This window comes from Castor canadensis, chromosome 10 (assembly GCF_047511655.1).
Source record: "Castor canadensis chromosome 10, mCasCan1.hap1v2, whole genome shotgun sequence".
Taxonomy (NCBI): Eukaryota; Metazoa; Chordata; class Mammalia; order Rodentia; family Castoridae; genus Castor; species Castor canadensis.
The window spans coordinates 57,177,469-57,200,336 of NC_133395.1; the positions used below are offsets into that span (position 1 = coordinate 57,177,469).

At 37.9% G+C, this 22,868-nt stretch overlaps 1 protein-coding gene across 14 annotated transcripts in view; it reads right to left on the reverse strand.

Annotated features, from left to right (window-relative positions):
* Enox1 (ecto-NOX disulfide-thiol exchanger 1) overlaps positions 1-22,868 on the reverse strand; it is a 554,869-nt gene that overhangs the window by 307,056 nt on the left and 224,945 nt on the right. For 2 of the 14 annotated variants that reach the window (XM_074043327.1, XM_074043328.1), the window contains exon 1: positions 5,778-6,049. The exons of 11 other annotated variants lie outside the window; for them this stretch is intronic. In XM_074043327.1, coding sequence (XP_073899428.1) covers positions 5,778-5,801 — 24 coding nt within the window. In that variant the 5' untranslated portion in view covers positions 5,802-6,049. Of the gene's footprint in view, positions 1-5,777; positions 6,050-22,868 lie in introns of those variants that run through there. One more of the 14 variants, XM_074043326.1, reaches the window with a different exon arrangement.

Consider the following 22,868-nt stretch of genomic DNA (forward strand, 5'->3'; position numbering starts at 1 on the left):
GTTTCAGTTTTTCTCCATTAAGTATAATGCTGGCTTTAGGTTTGTCATATATAGCTTTTATAATGTTGAGGTACTTTCCTTCTATTCCTAGTTTTCTTAGAGCTTTTATCATGAAATGATGTTGGATCTTATCAAAGGCTTTTTCTGCATCTATTGAGATGCTCAAGTGGTTTTTGTCTTTGCTTCTGTTAATGTGGTTTATTACATTTATTGATTTTCATATGGTGAACCACTCCTGCATCCCTGGGATGAAGCCTACTTGGTTGTGGTGAATAATCTTTTTGATGCATTGTTGAATTCGGTTTGCCATTATTTTGTTGAGGATTTTTGCATCAATGTTCATTAAAGAGATTGGCCTACAGTTCTCCTTTTTGGAGGTGTCTTTGCCTGGTTTTGGGATAAGTGTAATACTGGCTTCATAAAATGTGTTTGGCAGTTTTCCTTCCCTTTCTATTTCATGGAACAGTTTAAGGAGGGTTGGTATCAGTTCTTCTTTAAAGGTCTGATAGAATTCAGCAGAGAATCCATCAGGTCCTGGACTTTTCTTTTTGGGGAGACTCTTGATTGCTGCTTCAATTTCATTTTGTGTTATAGGTCTATTCAGGTGATTAATTTCCTCTTGGTTCAGTTTTGGATGATCATATGTATCTAGAAATCTGTCCACTTCTTTAAGATTTTCAAATTTATCTGAATATAGGTTCTCGAAGTAGTCTCTGATGATTTCCTGGACTTCCATGGTGTTTGTTGTTATCTCCTCTTTGGCATTCCTGATTCTACTAATTTTGGTTTTTTCTCTCCTCATTTTAGTCAGGTTTGCCAGGGGTCTATTGATCTTGTTTGTTTTTTCAAAGAACCAACTTTTTGTTTCATTAATTCTTTGTATGGTTTTTTTGGTTTCTATTTCGTTGATTTCAGCTCTTATTTTTATTATTTCTCTCCTTCTATTTGTTTTGGGATTTGCTTATTCTTGTTTTTCTAGGAGTTTGAGATGTATCATTAGGTCATTGATTTGGGATCTTTCAGTCTTTTTAATATATGCACTCATGGCTATCAACTTTCCTCTCAGGACTGCCTTTGCTGTGTCCCATAGGTTCCGGTAGGTTGTGTTTTCATTTTCACTGACTTCCAGGAACTTTTTAATTTCCTCTTTTACTTTGTCAGTGACCCATTGTTCATTAAGTAATGAGTTATTCCGTTTCCAGCTGTTTGCATGTTTTTTGTCTTTACTTTTGTTTTTGAGTTCTACTTTTACTGCATTGCGATCAGATAGTATGCATGGTATAATTTCTATTTTCTTATATTTGCTGAGACTTGCTTTGTGCCCTAGGATATGATCTATTTTGGAGAAGGTTCCATGGGCTGCTGAGAAGAATGTATATTGTGTAGAAGTTTGATGAAATGTTCTGTAGACATCAACTAGGTCCATTTGATCTATTGTATATTTTAGATCTAGGATTTCTTTATTGATTTTTTGTTTGGATGACCTATCTATTGATGATAATGGGGTGTTAAAGTGTCCCACAACTACTGTGTTGGTGTTAATATATGCTTTTAGGTCTTTCAGGGTATGTTTGATGAAATTGGGTGCATTGACATTGGGTGCATACAGATTGATGATTATTATTTCCTTTTGGTCTATTTCCTCTTTTATTAGTATGGAATGTCCTTCTTTCTCTCATTTGATCAATGTAGATTTGAAGTCTACTTTGTCAGAAATAAGTATTGCTACTCCTGCCTGTTTTCAGGGGCCATTGGCTTGGTAAATCTTCTTCCAGCCTTTCATCCTAAGCCTATGCTTATTTCCGTCAGTGAGATGGGTCTCCTGTAAGCAAAAATTGTTGGATCTTCCCTTTTAATCCATTTCATCAAGCGGTGCCTTTTGATGGGTTAATTAAGTCCGTTAACATTAAGCGTTCGTACTGATAGGTATGTGGTGATTCCTGTCATTTAGTTGTCTTAGTTGTTTGAAGGTTTGATTGTGTGTACCAAAGTTGAAGTTACTCTCTACTGTCTTGGTTTTTCTTTTCCTGTGTTTTGGTGCTGCCTGTCTTTTCATGGTTAAGTTGGGTTTCACTTTCTGTGTGCAGAATCCCTTCAAGAATCTTTTGTAAATAGTGACGCAATAAACATGGATGTGCAGGTGCCTCTGGAGTAACAGTCTTTTGGGTATATCCCCAAGAGTGGTATTGCTGGATCAAATGGTAGATCGATGTCCAGCTTTTTAAGTAGCCTCCAAATTTTTTTCCAGAGTGGTTGTACTAGTCTACATTCCCACCAACAGTGTAAGAGGGTTCCTTTTTCCCGCATCCTCGCCAACACCTGTTGTTGGTGGTGTTGCTGATGATGGCTATTCTAACAGGGGTGAGGTGGAATCTTAGTGTGGTTTTAATTTGCATTTCCTTTATTGCTAGAGATGGTGAGCATTTTTTCATGTGTTTTCTGGCCATTTGAATTTCTTCTTTTGAGAAAGTTCTGTTTAGTTCACATGCCCATTTCTTTATTGGTTCATTAGTTTTGGGAGAATTTAGTTTTTTAAGTTCCCTGTATATTCTGGTTATCAGTCCTTTGTCTGCTATTCACAATAGCCAAGTTATGGAAACAGCCAAGATGCCCCAGCACTGACGAATGGATTAAGAAAATGTGGTATCTATACACAATGGAATTTTATGCAGCCATGAAGAAGAATGAAATGTTATCATTTGCTGGTAAATGGATGGAATTGGAGAACATCATTCTGAGTGAGGTTAGCCTGGCCCAAAAGACCAAAAATCGTACGTTCTCCCTCATATGTGGACATTAGATCAAGGGCAAATACAACAAGGGGAATGGACTATGAGCACATGATAAAAGCGAGAGCACACAAGGGAGGGCTGAGGATAGGTAAGACACCTAAAAAACTAGCTAGCATTTGTTGCCCTTAATGCAGAGAAACTAAAGCAGATACCTTAAAGCAACTGAGGCCAATAGGAAAAGGGGAACAGGAACTAGAGAAAAGGTTAGATCAAAAAGAATTAACCTAGAAGGTAACACCCACACACAGGAAATCAATGTGAGTCAATGCCCTGTATAGCTATCCTTATCTCAACCAGCAAAACCCCTTGTTCCTTCCTATTATTGCGTATACTCTCTCTACAACAAAATTAGAGATAAGGGCAAAATAGTTTCTGCTGGGTATTGAGGGGGGGGGTGCGGGAGGGGGTGGAGTGGGTGGTAAGGGAGGGGGTGGGGGCAGGGAGGAGAAATGAACCAAGCCTTGTATGCACATATGAATAATAAAAGAAAAATGAAAAAAAAAAGAATCTTTTGTAATGGTGTCTTTGTGGTCACATATTGTTTTAGTTTCTGCATATCATGGAAGACTTTTATTGCTCCATCTATTTTGAATTATCATTTTGCTGGGTAGAGTATCTTCGGGTTGAAGTTATTTTCATTTAGTGCCCGGAAGTTCTCACCCCAAGCTCTTCTTGCTTTTAATGTGTCTGTTGAGAAGTCTGCTGTGATTTTGATGGGTTTACCTTTGTATGTTACTTGTTTTTTTCTCTCTTACAGCCTTCAATATTCTTTCCTTAGTTTCTGAACTTGTTGTTTTAATGATGATATGTCGTGGAGTAGTTCTATTTTGATCTGGTCTGTTTGGTGTCCTGGAGGCCTCTTGCATCTGTATGGGAGTATCTTTCTCTAGATTTGGGAAATTTTCCGTTATTATTTTGTTGAATAGATTATGCATTCCCTTCGCTTGCTCCTCTTCTCCTTCTTTGATGCCCATTATTCTCAAGTTTGGTCTTTTGATGGAGTCAGGGAGTTCTTGCATTTTCTTTTCACAGGTCTTGAGTTGTTTAATTAATAGTTCTTCAGTTTTTTTCTTTAATTACCATTTCATCTTCAAGTTCTGAGATTCTGTCTTCTGTTTGTTCTATTCTGCTGGATTGGCCTTCCATTTTGTTTTGCAGTTCTGTTTTGTTGTTTTTTCTGAGGTTTTCCATATCCTGCATGGTTTCCTCTTTAATGTTGTCTATTTTTGTCCTGAGTTCATTTATCCGTTTCTTCATCATGTTCTCTGTTTCAGTTTGGTGCTTATACAGTGCTTCTATGGTTTCCTTTATTTCTTCTTTTGCTTTTTCAAATTCTCTATTTTTGTTGTCTTGGAATTTCTTGAGTGTCTCTTGTACATTTTGGTTGACCCTATCCAGTATCATCTCTATAAAATTATGATTGAGTACCTGTAGTATGTCTTCTTTTAAATTATTCTTGTGGGCTTCATTGTGTCCTTTGGCATAATTTATCTTCATTTTGTTGGAGTCTGGATCTGAGTTTCTGTTTTCTTCATTTCCCTCTGGTTCCTGTACTAACTTTTTGTTGTGGGGAAACTGGTTTCCCTGTTTTTTCTGTCTTCCCATCATTGTCTTTGGTGTTGTTACTGTCCTTGTACTGTGTGCAATTAAGTATTTTCTAGCTTGTAATAATAACAATGGTGATATTTAGAATGGAAGGGAGAGCGGAGATAGAAAGCAAGAAGTTAAAGAAAAGGGAAAAACAAACAGATAAGAAAGAGAAAACAGAACAAGGAATCAGAAAAGAAAGTTTCAAAGGTATAAACTGGCAGTGTTAGTGTACTAATCGACAGTAAGCTGAACAGGCATTAGAGAGACAGAGGATTGAAAATAAAAAATAATAAAAATAAAGATAAGAATAAAAATAGGTAAATGAAAGAAATATATATATATATATATATATATAATAAAATGAAAAATAGAAAATTTTAAAAAAACCAAAAAAATCAAAAAACCTCCAAGTTCAAATGCAATGAAGTTTCAGTCTTAATAATTTGGGTGTCCATCTCAGTCACCAGTCCTGGAAATGGTGCCTCAGATGTTGTTCTGTAGTTGTCTCATCAAAGGGGACACATAAAGTAGAACAAAACTACACACACACACACAAAAAAAAAAACTCCACCAAGTGTCCCACGTTCAAATGCAATACCGTTTCAGTAAGTTTTTCAGCATGCAGCTGTAATTTGGTTGTTCTCTCTTCAAAGGTAGGGAGAAAAAGAGAAAAAAAGAGTCTGGAGACAGTTCTGAGAATGGTATCTGCGGCTGTGGCTTGCCTGCCTGCTGCTGTCAGCCTGATGTTGCTGGAGGCATTATTTATGCAGATCTCTGGGGTGAGCTTAGCTCTCACCTGGCCCTGCAGGCTTTTTTTACTCAGAGTTCTCCTGTGCGCAAGCCTCTGCTACAAGCTTTCTCCTTTCCAAGCACACTGGGGGAGGTTACACTGCACTCACTTTCTCAGGCCTGCGTGTTTATTTACAGTTCATGTGGGAAGTTGGTCTTCCCCCTTCTCCTGTGCAGTTTTCCTCCCACCGCCACTTTTACAACCTTTCCTGCTCCTGATTACTGGGTGGGCTGCTGCTCCTGCCAGCTGCCATGTTTGTTTACAGCTTACATGGGAGGTGGGTTTTCCCTCCTCTCCTGTGGAGTTTTCCTCCCTCCGCCACTCTCACAAGCTTTCCTACTCCTGGTTGCTGGGCGCGCACCCCCACTCCCACCAGAGCCTCTCTTGCCTGCCCGGCTTGTTTCTTTACAGTCCCGGGAAGGATTCCTTTCCCCCAATATTCGGCGCTCAGTGTGCCCCACCCTCTTTCCCGTGTGTCTTTATTGTTCTTATTGCTTATTAGTCAGTTTCTCTTTTTTTCCCCAGGTGGAGGTCAGTCTGTCCAGGGGGTATGCTGCTCTGGCCCAGGCTTGTCTGTGGGAGTACCATGGTACCACGAAGCTCACCTTGTCTGTGTCTTCCCAAGCCATCTGGGCGCGGGTGACTGGCGGCCCAGGGGCCCTCCTTGCTTCTCCGTTTAATGTGAAGTGGATATTCTCTGCGCCAGCTGGAGGTGTGGAGGGGTCAAAGTTTTGCCTCTTCTTGGTGATTTTGCCTGCAAAGTGTGTCTCCAGTGTCTCTCCAAGATTTCACTATAGGAGGCTCACTTTCTGCTTCCTCCCTCTAGCCTCCATCTTCAGACCTCGAGGGTTGCTATTTTGTATGAAGGGCTCAGTGAAGTTCTAATTGATAAGGTTACATTTGAGAAGAAAACCTAAAGGAAGTGTCATATAAATTAACTTTAATTTCTGAGGTAATTTTTCCTTTCAATGTCCATAACAAAATACAGAGTTATTAGGTACCCCTGGAAAAATATGTATATTATACATATATTTCTATAACATTACATCATATGTATACATGCAAAAGTTTGAAGACTTTATAGAAAGCAGAACATCTAAAAGGCACTGCACAATGGAGTTAAGACTACTTACATTTTTTGTATAGACACACTTTATTCTGCTTATGTGGATAATGAGTGAAGTCATCTTTCACATATGAATGTCTTGTTCACAAATTCCTTCATCACAATATTGTACCTCAAAATAATGCCTAAATATTTCAAAACAAAATAACTGGTAACTTTTTTCTTAAGAAGAAACTAAAAATGAAAGTGTTCTTGAAAGATTGAATCAAAGTTTTCTTTTAAACCACATAAAATATATGCTCCATTACTGTTTATAAAACAAAAAAGCACAAACCTAATTATGGAATAAATAAAAAATAAGTGAACCCAGAAATCTTGAACCCCAATCATGTTAACACTGCAAAAATTTTTTTCCTATTTCTTCATTATTGATCAGATATAAAGATAATGAAGACATAGTAGTAACTACAGCATGAATATTTCAAATAGTAGCTAAACACCTGGAATTGAATTTCCTTAATCAGATACTTTAGATATTTGTTTTCCATCTTTTGAGATGTGGATTAATTCATTCGTAATGCACATACTTCTCAGTATCCATGCCAAAGAATTTAAAAACAAATTACAGAAAATAAAATCAAGTGGACTCTCTATTAATTTTAATACTTTCCTGAAAGTTAGTATTGAAATGGGTGATCCTAGAGTATATGACTCTCTCCTATCCAAATCAAAAATCCATTCTTATTTCCTTTCTAAAATATATGAAAGTAGGAAGGATCTAAAGAAAGCATGGTAGAGAATACAACAAACCCTAGGTGGTAGTTCTGAGCATAAAATTAACATGTAACTCCTTTTAGTTATGAGTCTATGTGCTAAAATTTCCCTAAGCCACATTGTCAGAGTGACTGAGATATATATTAGTTTATATTCAGACAACTGCAACGGGTTAAATTTAATTCAGTTAGTGAACATATGCCTGTGTCTTCCCCAATTTCACTATCCACCCTGTACCTTACTTCTTAATCACACGTCTATCCATTCTTATCTGCCTACTAATAAGAAACAGATTCTCTAGCCTAAGAACAAAATTTCAACCTGCCTCTAGAGCCCTGACCATTTCTTCTCATGTTCTGCCTCTGTACTTCAGCTCAAGCTTACCCCACAACTGAAGTGTCTTCCACAGGACCTACCTCTACCTACTTTGAGACTATGACACTTTCCTCTCAGTCTCCACCAGCACCTGGCGGAAAGCCTATACTGAACATTTGGTTGGCAGTCTGATAAACTGGTCCTGCAAAAACAAAGACCAGGAAACTCCAGGATATACAGCAGATCTCAGGAGCTGGCCTTAGGTAGAGAGGGTTACTAGTCAGGAAAAGGAAGCAGAAACAAGGACAGAAAGCCCAAGGAACTCTTTGTTCACTGTGTTCTCATAATATCCTGTGTGTATGAAATATTTCGTGCCATAACCAACCTTCTTGGCAATGCCAAACACGTATTTGCTGCCCTTGTCTTCTATATAAACTGCCTCTGCTCTCTATGCCCTTGACTCAGACTAAGGAGCTGTATCTGAACTTCCAAAGGGTGTAGTGTCCCTCCTAGGTCCCTAGTAATATGTATAACACCTACCTCATCCCTGAACATTTATGTTGATACTTAAGTGTCTGACTCCCTACTGAGCTCTTGGCTCCCTGAACAAGCCCTGGCCTCATTCACCTAGAGTTTCCAGAACCCAACAGTCACTTAACTCATAATAAATGCTTTTTTAAATGATTATAAAATAATTGAATAAATAAGTGTACTGTAGTTTAGAAATATGATGGTACTTCCTACTGGCTTGGTGATCTAGAGTTCCATCACCCTGACCCTGGATAAAATCCATTCTCTAATTCTTCCTAGAGGATCAGAAGCCAGGTTTTGAGCTCCTCCCCCAGCAAACTCTACTGGAACACTCTTTACTGGTATTGATTCTGCTTGCTTATTTCCTTACATACAACAGTCATTCTGCACAAACACAAGGTATCTCCGTGTTCAAATTTTCTTAAGTTCCTTACAGCAAAAAGCAAGTTGTTTTAGTTTCATGAATGTTTTATTTGAATTATTTAAAATTCTCTACTATCACCAATAAATACTGTGTGCAAGAAACGGGGCTAGCTGTGTGAAGTCCAAAATGTGGTGAGACATTATTTTTCTCCTAACAGAACTTTTTATCTAGACGAAGAAATAGGACACATACACCCATGAACAAAACTACCATCAACTGAGCTACACTGCTGGAGGACTAGGGAAGCTTTATTATGTGGCCATTGGTCAGGCATTAGAGAGAGCATCTGAAGATTTAAGAAGGGCTCACTGAGATGGAAGACATAATGGAAGCACTCAAGGGTCACGAAAGTGGGAGCAAGTGTGTCTAGACTCCAGAATCCTTTGCAGCAGTCCCAACAGTAGACAGAAGAGGCCAGAGTTAAGCTTTATGGAAGAGCAGGGATGACATAAGCTGTGCAGGAGGCATCACAATGAGCTCAGAGCAGACTCACCCTGCTCACTGACCCACATGCCTTAAAAGCAGTCCTCTCATGAACTCTCTTCCTTTTTAGACACCAGATAAAAAAATATTAAGACAGCTAACAAATAATTTACAATGCTGAAAACTTTTCAGTATGGCACAGTTTGTAGTGAATAAGAAAGAAGTGGCCTGGCAAAAGCAGGTTGCTGAAATGTCCACTGATGATGAGCCTGATGGCAGCTGCTTTGCAACACCTCAGAGGACCAAGTACTAATAACAGGCCACATGAAAAGGTGAAGGGCACAAATATATAACAACATGGCAGAGCCTTGCACATCTGCAGGGTTAATCTTCAACCGCATTTAACTGTATAAACCCAAGAATGATCTAGCCTAGTTGTAAAAGACCATACTCCATCCCACAGGCAATGTAAAGATATTAGTGTACTACTAAGGAGTTAAATCAAAATTAAGCTAAAGTGACTTTTTCCAGTGCAGGAACATAGATTTTTCTTTATTATCTGTGGAGGGCTTTAGCATTATCTCTGTAAATTCAATGGATATCTTTTGTACTCTCAGAAAAAAAAATGTGATATTACTTTAGAGAGTTGAAATATAGTATCTATACCCACTAATCACACCATAGAAAGAATGCTTGTCATTCTAGAGTCATTCCCTTTCTCTCTCATACAGAACTCACCAGGTGAGAGAAAGGAAGGGAAAGCCAACTTTGAACCAACTAGTTACCTTATTTCATTTCCATAACAACCCTGTGAGGCAGGTTTCACCTTCATTTTGATGGAGAGCTGAAGAGGTTTGCCCAAGGCCATGAGGTAATAAGGATGAAGTTGAAGATCAGACTCTGACCTGAGTCCAAAAGCTGTTGTGTACTCATTCACAAGATACCAGGAGCTAAATTCTGGGCTACGTTAGGCAGATGACACGAAGAGTAGTGAAAGAGGGGGTGCAGTGCATGAAGAGGCTGCTTCATCCTGGGATCTCCCCTTAGCCTCACCACTGAGCAGCATGAACTCATGCCCACTGGGAAAACCAGGAAAGGAAGAACGAGGCCCAACTGAGATGTTTTAACTGACACTTGGCATCCAAAGAAGCAAAAAACAATGATCAGCTATAGGTTATGATTAGGCCGATCAGATACTAAGCTTTTAAAAAGAAGACCTGATGTCAAACACCTCACTGTAAGGAAACGTAACTATTAGATGATTTGGATAACTGAAATTACTCTGGGATGGCAGATGGAAAGAGGGGTGGGGAGGGTCTCCATCAGAAGACCCCACTCATTATCATTCACTCACTGATTTCCAACTAAATAGGCATCGTGTTGAGAATGTGGAAGATGTGCTTGTATGAGAGAATTTTTGTCCCCACAATATTGGAGGGAAACACTGATAAAAAATTTAAAAAGTAATCCCAGTGTTTACTTCAATTGGAAAGCTACACAACCAATAACAATTACCTTAGAAGCCCAGAAAAGGGAGGAGCCTGGCCTCCCAGCACTGCCTCACCCTGCTCTTCCACTCCGATAAAAACAGAAGGAAGTAGCTTAGTAGGGCTAGAATGTAACCCCTATCATCTGCCACATCCAAACAATATGAGTTCTTTGAATTTTAGCAGAAGTGCAGAAGAGAAGAAAGAGTGGGGAAAGGGAAACTCTTTATGTGGTAACTTCTAGGAATTTGGTAACAAAGCTGTAAACTGATGGAAACAACATTTTTCCTTCACATGCAGATGGATGCATGAGGACATATCACAATTTTCCAAACAAAACCCAGAAGAGCAGGCATTGGCCTACTCTCTTATTTAGAGATGTGTGAAAAAGTAAACATAATTTGACTTTTTGGCCTAACCATTTGTATGAGGTACAACTTATCTCCTGTGTCTAGAAACAGGCTTACTTTTTCTCCTATAATATAAGAACAATTAAATTCTATGTATGTTACGAAAGGCACAAACCAATAAACTCTCATTTTAGAATGATGGATAGCCACGATAAGAAGTAGCTATTTAGTGGGTACTGAATTGATGGCACATCTTGCAGGGTGCTATGGACCTCTAGGCAGAAGCCATCAGGATTGTGCAATGACTGATGCTAGAAGCTCATCCCAGATCACTGAACAATGGCTGATCCAGGGCTGGGTATTCCTGTTCCCACCAGGAAGGAGCTGTGCCCACATTGTCTTTCCCATGAGACCAGTGACCACACCCATCCCCAGAGAAGGGCTGCAAAGTCTCCCCTATGCCTGCCCTACACAGCTTGCACACAAGTCAAGTCCTTTGTGTCAAAGGAGTTCCTTTACTTCAAGCCCTACATGGCCACTCTCATGTCCTTCCCCCTAAAAAGGAAGAGAGATAAAACATAGTTTGCCTTGGAAGATCTTTGCTTAGAATAAATGTAAACAGAAGTTCACGTGTAAATATTAACTGAAGATATAAATGTTAAACTGCATTATAATGGTGTGTTTGTAAGGCTAACTCCTCTACTGGATTAGCAGCTCCCTAGGGTCTGAATGGTTCTCCAAAGCCTTGCTCAGTGTTCCCCAGACAGCATGGGCTCACCACATGCCTTCCCAATGCATGTAAAAATAAACACTGAAAGGCAGGAGAGTAAACCTATGTGAAAACTTGAGTTTTAAAGGTGACATGGTATTCAAGTATTTAAAAGACACCACAGAGACTGATTTGTGTAGAATCATGAATATAATCAAATCCTAACTATGTGATAATTTATTTGTGGACGAGATCACTGGAATGACATTGGGAACGGCAAGGACGGCTCCCTTTTTGAGAAGCCAAGAAGCTGATACACATTGGCAGGTACCTCTCTGTTGCATCCAATCCCTGAAGTATGAGGAAAACTCTACATAAAAATAAAGAGCTTGAAAAAAAATAAGTCCTCCATTAACAATATTCAGATAATTCAATATTTTTACTACTAAACCACAGAAAGCAAGATTACTGGGGAATAGCAATTGTCTTGAATAAAATACTACTCTGGGTAAGCCAGTATTGCCTTAATGAGCTTTTTGTGTACTGGGCTTAATAAAAGAAATTGTATTAGTCATTTCATACAAATATGATAGAGCTGATGAATTAACTCATAATGAGGAAAAATAACCTCTAATTTGTTTTAATGATCCTCCAATCTCAAAATACAAAAATTTATCCTTAAGGACACAAAATCCTAGATGATGATGATACAAACTCAGAGAAATGAAGTGATTTGGCAAAGTCATGTAGCAAATTAATGAAGGCAAAAAGATTAGAATCCCAGTCTTCCAATTCTTGGTCCAATATACATTCCACCATATCATTGTCTTATAAAGCTCCTTCAGGGACCAGGCTGATGGGCTAAGATGGCAGAATTCCACCACTTGTACAATGCTGTCTTTTCATACAGCCCCATCATGCTATAGTACATTGGTACCCAGATTTCTGGGTTTTGCATCATTAAAAATTTTAAAAGCTAGTACATATAATTACTATCATATAACAAAAGAAGGGATTTTTTAGTACACAAAACATTTAGAAAAAAAGAAAATAAATGGAGATCTTTTAAAAACATACCACAGCTCCATGTTTTTCTCATTCTTCTGTGGCTCACAGAAAAAAACATAGGGAGTCACTCTCTGCAGACCTCCACTTGGGAAGCAGAAGTTCTACAGCAAAAACAGAATGTCTTAACTACATCACAGGAGCAGAGCTTCCCCAGGTGAGTCATTTTGATCTCAAAGTCTTCTTTTAATCCATAAAGTTCAGCAATAATTACTGACTTATTCCAGCCCTACCTACTGCAAGGGTTATTCATCTAAAAACATTTTTTTTAGTTTATTCTCAAAATGTGGCCTCATGGTGTGCATCAGACTCATGTCTGGTGCGAGTTCCTCGACTCCACCCTCTGTGAACCTCTCAGGAAATGAGGTCTGGTTCTCACAGCTCCAGGTTAGAAAACAAGAAGCCTGAGTTTTTATTTTTTAAATAATGATTTACAGCATCTATCCTAATTTCCCCAGAGGCTGTTGGTAAGATCATAAGCGTAAAATTCCTTTGAAAAGTTGCAATAACTACAGACGTGGAAAATAGAGGAAAAAGACAAAGGACAAGATCAAGGAGGACTAGAATAAAAAGAGCATTTGAGGAAGGTAATCTCTTGTTCTCGCATCTCTGTGCTCTCATCTGACACACAAGGATTCTGAACCAGACCAGTGACTTTTTAACCTTTCTCTCAGAAGCTAAACTACATTCAAGCAAAAACGTTGAAGGAAGTTAATATGTGGAGGAAGCAGTATCTTTCAATGATGCAGAGCTTCTCTGGTAAGCAGTGTCAGGGATCCCTGTTCCTTTAGCCTTGCTCTTTCCTCCACCTTCTGGGTAACCCTGAGGCCCCTATGCTATAACATAATAGAACTACCTCGTCTCTGTGGGATCATTCTGGCTCCAGAGAAGGGAAGCCTAACCATTATCCAGCAAGCACTGCTATGGGCTGGGCTAGAACCAGTGCAGAAAATGTAGCCACTTGGTCACGAGATCCTCTTTGACAAGTGATTCACAGGCAGGGCACCGAAGCAGCCTGGCTCACCACAGCACAATCAGGGAGAAGACACTACGCCTAACGTTTTTTATAGTCCATCCTGTTCTTCATTAAACATAGAGGGTCTTGCCAAGTTTTTTGCACTTTCTTTCTTTGGAGGTACATACGGAATATGTTTCTTCCTTTCCATCTTCTACGGCTGCAGGCATAGTATAAGTTTTAGGACACTTTCTGGGATACCCAACTGCCTTCCTGACATCATCAGAGCCTTTAGACATTTCAGTTAATCTCAAGTCTTCTTACCAAATCACCATTTTGAGAATGACATATGGAATCCCAGTATGATCAGGTTTAAAATCTCATGCATGATCTTCATGGAGACACTTCAAACTCCTTCACTCCCAGCCACCCACATTTCCTAGCTCCTTTTATTAACAAGCATATTTTCCTAGCAATATTTTTGAATCATCAGGGTCCAAGCTCTTGTTCCCCATCATGGACCTGTGTTCCTCTCCGGGTTCCCATATTGAGGTGACAGATTCCATCATTCACCTACTCATTGAGATCAAATCCTTACAGTCATGCTGGATGGCATGCCTTTTCACTCCTCTGCACCCAATGCAACATGTGTGAAATGGTAACAATCAAGTGTCCACAGCTCTCTCCTTGCTCCCAGCTCCTACTGCATTTTCCTTTACTCAGCCCACGCTGCTCCAGCTCTTTGGCCTGCTGGCTGTCATCAGATGCACCAAGCACTTTCTAATTGCTGGACCTTCGCGTATGCCAGTTCCTGCGCCTGAAACACTGTTCCCCCCAAGACAGCTGCATGGGTATTTCCCCTTTTCATTCAGGTTTCTGCTTGAATTCTACTTCTTCACAGAGCTCTTCCCCGACCACCTTATTTAGTAGGGCATTTCCTTCACTCTCTGTCCTGCTTATTTTTTTCATAAAATGTTGCCTAAAACTCAATTATACACTAGTAGATATGCTTATTATCTGGTTCTGCTCTCATCAGTGCTCCAGCAGCATGAGCAATAACTGCATTTTGACCTAGCATCCCTAGTTTTATAATAATTCATGGCCCTTGGAAGGTACTCAATAAATATTATAAATAGATAGATAGATAAATCTCCTAAAAGTTGATTTGTCCTTAAAGCCCTCATTTAAGCAATATCCTTTCACATTTAATGTTAAACACACACACACACGTGTATATATATATGTATATACATGACACAGAATTTTAGTTGTAAAATGCACATATCAAAATTCATTATCTTAACCATTTTAACTATACATTAAGTGCATTCACATTGCTCTGTAACCATCACCACCATCCACCCACACAAATGAAATTCCTTACTGCACAATAACTCTCTATTCTTCTCTCCACAGCTCCTGGCAACTGTCATTCTGCTTTAAATTTGAGTATTTAAGCCACCTTGTATAGTTGGACTGAGACATTACTTTGAATTTGGACTGGCTTATTTAATGTAGCGTAGTGTCCTCAAGGTTCGGCCACATTGTGGCATGTCTTCCTTTTCAAGGCTGACTACTATCACATTGAATGGACATACCACATTTTGTTTACCCGCTCATCCAGGGATGGTTACTTGAGTGGCTTCCAGCTTTTGGCTAATGTGACTAAGGATGCTATGAACAGGGGTGTACAAACATTTCTTTGAGACCCCACTTTCAATTCTGTGAGGTATATATGCATAAGTAGAATTGATGGATAACGTAGTTATTCTACTTTACTTTTATGAGGATTCCCCCCCACACTGTTTTCCATAGCATCTGCCTCATTTTACATTCCTGTGAACAGTGCCAAGTTTTTCTTTCTTTCCTTCCTTCCTTCCTTCCTCCCTCCGTTCCTTCCTTACTTCCTTCCCTTCCTCCCTATTTTGTTTTTTAGTAATCCTGACAGGTATGAAATTGTATTTCATTGTGGGTTTAATTTTTAATTCCCTGCTGTAAGTGATGCCAACTAAGTATCTTCTCATGTGCTTATTAATGGTTATTTGTATATATATCTTCTTCAGAAAATTTATATTCAAGTCATAGGCCCATTTTTTAATCAGGCTGCTTGTTTTATTGTTGTTTTGAGTTGTAGGAGCGGATTCTTATTTTTTGGATATTAACTTCTTAACAGATACATGATTTATAAGTCTTTTCTCCCATTCAGTAGGTAGCTAAATACTGCATACTTTTAATTTCTCATTTGTTGTCTTTTTAATCTGTCCAAAATGGCTTTTTTTTTTTTTTGGATAGTATATTTCTAGAGAAGAGTGTTGTTGCCTGTTGACTTGATCCATACAAGGCTTACTGAATAATGCTCTATGCAGGCCTGATGCTTAAAGTTTTTAAAGATGATTACGAAACAATGTAACATATTATTTGGTATCACTTTTCTTTCAATAGTGGCCAAGAAATCAAAGTACAACTGTTAATTAAAAGCACACAATGCTGCCTGCTTATGAATAAAATGTCCCAGCTCACTAGAGCATAATTCCTAGAACATTAGTGGAGAATTAACTAGCTGTATTAAAGATTTGGAGGACTAGTCACTTTTTCATCACCCTTTAATTAAAACCTCTACATCTTGCACTTGAAAGCCTTTGTTTCATACCCATTATTTTCATTCTTTATTCTGGCCTTAAAAAAACAGGATGAGAAATAGTAAAAGCACAAAAGTTTCTAAATGAGCTTTTCATGCTATCATAATAGAATGGCATAGCTTTCTAAAATATTTTTTAAAAACAAGATTTCAGTGTTCTTTGAACTAGAAGAGCAAGAGGGAAAACAGCACTCTTTAGCATAACATTTTGGATGTAAGGTGTCTTTTATATTCTAAAGTTAATTTATGTTAATATATGATTTCTCTCTACTGTACTACTCACACGAACTGAAAGATGCCATACTTTAAGGTACCAGCTCAAGATTTTAACGTGGAAAGCCATTTGGTTATATGTCAGCCTGCTTTCCTTTCTCTGAAGTTGGAACAGTTGTTGCCCTGTAGGAAATGACCTGGCAAGACATAACCTCTCTCAACCCTCTTTTCCTTCTCCCAAAGACCCACACAGAATGGTGTCCAGTCCAGTCCCTCAGATGATCAGATGCTGAATAAATTAGTAATTTAATAACATTATGCAGAATTTGTTGGGTACTATGTGCAAGGCCTCGAGTGAGGTGCATCACACTCATAATGTCACCACACCAGAGGCCGCCATGGTTGCTTCACTCCCACCATACTCCGTTCTGAATCTCTCCCCACAACCCCCACCCACCCAGCCAAGCTATAGATTTTTCTCTTTCCTAAGACACCTAGTGTAAGCCACAGAAGGAGCACTTGATTTTTTTTTTCTTTTATGTATTGATTTGGGGGTCTTACAACCAGAATCCGTAGCACAGCTAATTTCATCAAAGCTGGGAAGAAAACTAAAAATAATATACATGTTTTGGTCTCATCCTCTGCCACTGAATTTATCCTGATGCATATATAAAAAAAAAATCTGATATGTGACAAAGAATTTGAGTGATGGGAAATAATAAAAGCCAGCTCGCTTTCTATATCAGAATCATTATTTATATGATTAAACTATACAGATACCTGAATTTGTTTTTTCTGTTTATGCTCTTTGAGTCTCATTAAGACTATGTTTCTCTGTCTTCTTCTAAATATTGTTTTCCATACTTCAAACATCTAATTAAGTAAACACAATGTAAAGTGAGACAATATACTGTTTGGAAAACTATAAAATTATAGAGTACATAGACTTCCATTATAATCCAATTTTCACTCTGTCATAATTTTCCAAAAGGGTTTCCTTTGGGGTTGAAATTTTCTAAGCTTCCTTTCAGCTCAAAACTGAATGTTTTGATTCACTTGAATTGGAGAAGATTCAACTCAATTTTTCTTCTGTCGATCATGAATGTGTCTCCAAAAGTAGTCCACTTATAATCTTCTTTTTTGTTGATGAAACCTTCACAGATTTCAGGGTCCATTCTACATCTAAAGTCAGACATTTAAAATAATTACTTAAGTGACATAATGATACAGAGGGCTCTGGAGATGTTTCTTTGTCTACTACCCCCAGTCTTACACTTTGTGCAATAAATCCCCCAGGACATACCAAAACCTAGAACTACAACTGCAGGATCCAATGGAATGTGCAAATGATCTTCTAGAAAAGCTGCACTAGTTGGGTGTCCTGGTGTATGCCTATAATCCTAGCTACCCAGGAGGAGGAGACAGGAGGATGAAATTTGCAGGCCATCCCAGGCAAAGTAAGTGTGACGCCTTATCTGAAAAACAAAATAAAAGCAAAAGGACTGGAAGTGTGGCACAAATGGGAGAGGTACCAAGCGGGAGGCCCTGAATTCAATCCACAACTGGGGGTGGGAGTGGGAGGAAGTTGTGCTAAACTACTGTAATCTCATCAAAAGTATATGAGAGTTCCTATTTCCTGAATATTACCAACCTACTGAATAAAAATTTCATTTGCTATTTTTTTCTTTTTCCTTCCAAGACAGTCTCTCTATGTAACCTAGACTGGCCTTGAACTTGCTCTCCTGCCTCAGTCTCCCAAGTGCTGGGATTATAGGTATGTGCCACCACACCTGAAAGTTGTTATTTTAATACATAATTCCATATTTACTATGAGTTTGAGTATCTCATTTTCCATGTTAAAACTTATTTTGCCTTAAAATTATCTTTCATTTTTCTTTCTTAGATATGTAAGTTATTCTTTGACAGCTGATTTTGCACTCTAAAAAATGTGTTATCTTTATTTTTGAGAAGACAAGGTTTGAAATTATTTTCCATGAAAATTTTAAAGCCTTATGTTTCATTATAATACAGAATCTGGGGTGTCCAAAAAGAAGTTCACTGTCAGAATCCTCTTCCTTTCGTTAGTAGCTTTTTTTCCATTCCCATACTTGGAAACAATCAAGATTTTTCTCTTCACTCTAGGAGTTCTGAAATTTCATCAAGATATAGTTAGGTGTAGGTTGATTTTCTTCCATTGTACTGGAAAATTGGTTGACCGTTTAATCTGAAGACACAAATCTATCTTCAATTTAGAGAAATTATCTTCTACTATGTCTCTGATAATGTCTTTGATAACTGTCTTACCTATTTTCTGTTCTTTACTTCTTGAACTCCTAATCAATAAATATTTGACCTCTTGGATTGATTTTTCATCCCACTCTTTATTCAATCCTCTGTCACATTGCTTGGATTTTCGGAGGAGTGTTTTAACCTCCCAAATCACCATTTTGGCATTCAGCATTATTTCTTCTATTATTGAGTCACTCTGTTGATTTTTTTTTAAGTTCAGTACATTTCATGTTTACTTTCTAGTATCTTTCTCTTTTTCTCTGACTCTAACATCTTCATTTTCTTATTTCTTAAGTCTGAGCACTTTAATGTTTTCTTATACTTGAAATATACTTTCATGAGGCTACAGTATACAAAACTTAACTCCCAACCAAACTTGTACTCTAACACAGCATGTAAGTTTAGGTTGCTTAATGCAGAATTGTGGGGGATTGCTTAATTAACACTATGTATTGATACTGTGTGCTCACTTAGAGAATTATAGTAATAATATCAGTAGCTAATATATGTTTAAAATGTCTGCTTATTTTATGTATGTTACATGTATTTAGCTCATTTAATCCTTACAGGATATGACTCCCATTTTACAGGTAAAGACATTAACAGAAAAAGGCTAAATAGCTGCCCCAAATAATGCTACTAGAAGTGGAAAAGCTGGGATTAATCCCAGGCCAAGTGGCTCAAGGGCCCAATCAACCTAAAAAGCCAATATACTAACATTTGGTTGCACAGCTATGAAAACAACAAACAAGCCATGAATGCAGCTGCTATTAAGCTGTTCAATTAGAGCAGTCTTGAGTTTGGATGCTAAGAAGGCCTCTGACTCAGGATCCTTATGTATCAGTAATAAAAGTGAGGATGGCTCTCCTGTGGATAGGTAATATTTCAATGCTCACCCACTACCTCACAGCCATCTTGGGGCAGACAGGAAGCAACTAAACAAAGCATCTGATGTCCACAGAATCTCAAATGATACTTATCAGTTTTCATAAATCATCTGATTCTATGGAGATAACAAGCCGATGCAGAGACTACTGAGAACTGAAGTATAGAATCAGAGTAGACAAGATGTTTGAGGGATCTCATTTGTGACAGAGTAAAATTTGTCCGAAAGAATTACATCTGCACAAAAGAAAGGTGCTGTCATTTAATTATTTTCTATTTACTATTTCTGATAGGAACCCACCAGGGAGTGACCCTGCAGTTATGCCTGTGTTAAAATTCCTTCACCTGCAGCTCATTATCCAGGTGATGCCAAGAATGAAAATCATCTGGTTTAGAAAAAGGTTTTAGCACAATGCTATCAAGCAGGAGAATCTCACATGAAGACTTAATGCAATGCCAGAATTCGAAGTCGTTGCCTTCACATATCAGCCCCAAGTTGTGTGTGGAATAAAGCAGACTGGGAATGATTAAAAGTTAAGAGAGTGTAGTTACAGGAACAATAATATTAAACAACACTGTGCCTAAACTGCAAGTACCTCTGGCTATTTTTAAATCTTTAAGAACAAACAGGAATTTGCGAAATCATTAAAATCAAATTAGCATAATTAAGGATCTAAAATTGTTAGAGTATTAATGTGATGATTACATTAAACTCGTTTAACGAAAAATCACTGTAACATCCATTTAGGGAAAAATTGCAGCAACTAATATCATTGGGCACCATTTAAATTAGCCAGTTCATCTCAATAGGAGCCAAAATTTGTACCAGTGATAAGAGTTTGTAATAGTTTTTATGTAATAAAGAAAAGGTTTCCTGGCCATAAACAATCGAGAAAGTTCTTCTGAACTAGCACGTGGAAAAAACAAATTGTACTCCATGAAAAACACTACACAAAATGTAAACACAAAGGCAAAAGAAGAAAAACAACACTATTAGAGTACAGGACTATCAGAGATTTTGTGTTTTCCTTAAATTTTCAAAATGTCTCATCTTTAACATGTTAAAGGCTGAATAAATGACAGCTTTTGTTCTGTTACAAAGTATTTCCTGCAAGAAATTTAATAAAACAATGAAAAAAAGACCATTTTCTATTTGCTTAACATTTTGATACATGTTTCGTTTTTCTCTTTATAATACATATTTCAATTTTTGAAATATAATCTTTAAATGATGATGTTAATAAAAATTCTGTCCCATTATCACTTGACAATACATTGTGGGCTTTCTCAACACTTTAAAATGTTTTTCTGTACCTGAAGTTCTTACAATATGACTTTCTATGTGTTCCTGAGATCCATTCTTGGGGTCTGGAACGCCAAACTCTCTTTCATAACAAAAACCAAAACATTATTTTTTTCACTGTGCTGGCACCTGCACTGATGTGGCAAAAAATCAGGGTAGGCAAAACTATGGCAAGGTGAGAAGGATGGAGGCAGCTTCTTAGTGTGGGTGCCGTATCAAATAACAATGTCCATGCTTATCTAAAAAGACTACTGAGTGTTCCTCCCTCTATAATCGCTCATCTGTGAGGCTGGAGCTTCTTCATATTCTTTAGCTGAAATGTGTCATCCCAGACTGAAGAGAGACATAGGTAAGAGAATCCACATGTCGTCTAATACGTCTGTCCAGTAAGACATTAAGGAGATTTGCAAAAATGTAAAAGAGCACTACCTTCTTGCTAATGCTTTCTGTTTCCAAAAAGTAGATATTTTTAAAATACCTTATGGTAATAGGTAGTATGTTTGCTGCTTTTAAATTTATGAGTGCGTAAGTATTTTAAAATTTTATGCTTTTATTTCTGATATAGTAAATTCAACATTTACTATAAATCACATGAACAAAAGCTCTTTGGAGTCCTCAACTTGTAAGAGTGTAAAGAAGTTCTGAAACCAGAATGTTTGGGATATACTCTTTTATAAAAGCACTTTTATTGAAAACATACGAGGCTTTTTTTATGGGCAGGCCTTCATTTATTTAACTCTAGAATGCACATTTTTTGAAAAAGGGCTTCTACAAAAAATCCTAAAGGGCTTGGTTAAAAAAAGGTTTGCAGTCACTGAGCCATGTCTTGATCTGGAGCTGGACAGCAACTCAGGGCCATCAACCCCTCCCTAGGAAAAGGCAGACCTCCAAGGCTGGAGCTCTCTCTACTCTATGTAATTACATCTAGTCTCCTGTTTCATTTTTAATCCTATCTCAATATTTTGTCTACTCTTCATAGGATTTCCACAGAAATATGTTGAAAAAATTGGGATATAAATTTATTTCAGTAAGTCTAGTAAACATTTTCCTTTAGTTCCCCTTAGGTTTTGCATTTTTCTTCATTTGTGGTACATACTCAATTAGGGTAAGTCCCTGCCACTGTAGTGCTCTCCATCCCACTCACTCCCCTGAACAAGGGATTGAACTCAAGGCCTCATGCTTGCTAGGGAAGGGTTCTATCATTTGAGCCACACCCACAATCCTTTTTTTTTTTTTAGATTGTTCTTCAAATCAGGTCTCCAGCTAACTTTTTCTGGGCTGGTCTCAAACTGTGCTTGTCCTACCTTTGCCTCCTGAATAGCTGGGATTATAGATGATTACCTGCACCTCAACTCCAGACAACTTTGTTTTGTTACTGTTTCCTTCCCATCCTTATCACCATTGAGTCAAATTACTGGTGGCCCCAATGGCCCTTACTGAACTCGAAATATTATTTAAATAAGCCATGTTTTTAAGCAAGGCTAAGATAGTTTTATAGTACAAAGAACCTAGCATGATTCCATCTACATATTTTGTAAATCTAGATTTTTTTTTTAAATAAGATTACCTACACAAATTAAGTTTCTGATTAGTCAGCATTTAAAAAAAATCTGCCCAGAGTTCTAAAACATACCAGTTCTATAAAATACTGTTCACTCATGCATTAATATTACTTTTTAACGAATTAAATATATACAGAGTTAGCTTCATTAAACTCAAATGGTCTCTGGGGAGCCTACCTAGCAACTTTAAACAAGACTATCTCCCTAAAGTGCATTGTGAAGTACTTAGAAATTTTCACTGTTAAACAGGAACTTGAACTCTCCTTTTAAGTACTCCAGGGCATCCACACCAGAATGCTACAGAGTATAACTAAATGACAGTATGGCCATGTGAAGTTCTAAAACTATAAACATGGGTGAATGTAGGCCCTCTACTTTAATGAAAAATGAGAATGGGGATCTTCTTTAATGATTTTCAAAAGAAAAACTGAATTTACCCTCCAAAAATCTACATTGGTTCTTCCTACTGAAAATAAGACTACACCTCTTGATCTAATATCCTTCATTTCATGTACCAACCACAGAGTTTGGATCATCAACAAACAAGAGTCTCAAGAAAACATAGCAGTGGAGAATGTAACAACCCACTGGACCCTCACCCAGGTTCCTTTGGGTGTGGGAAGATTGCATCCGGCCACAGGCTTGACCTCTAGAGCAGACCCCTATTGCTGTCAACCAGCAAGTAAGAACGCTTCTTGTCTAAGGCC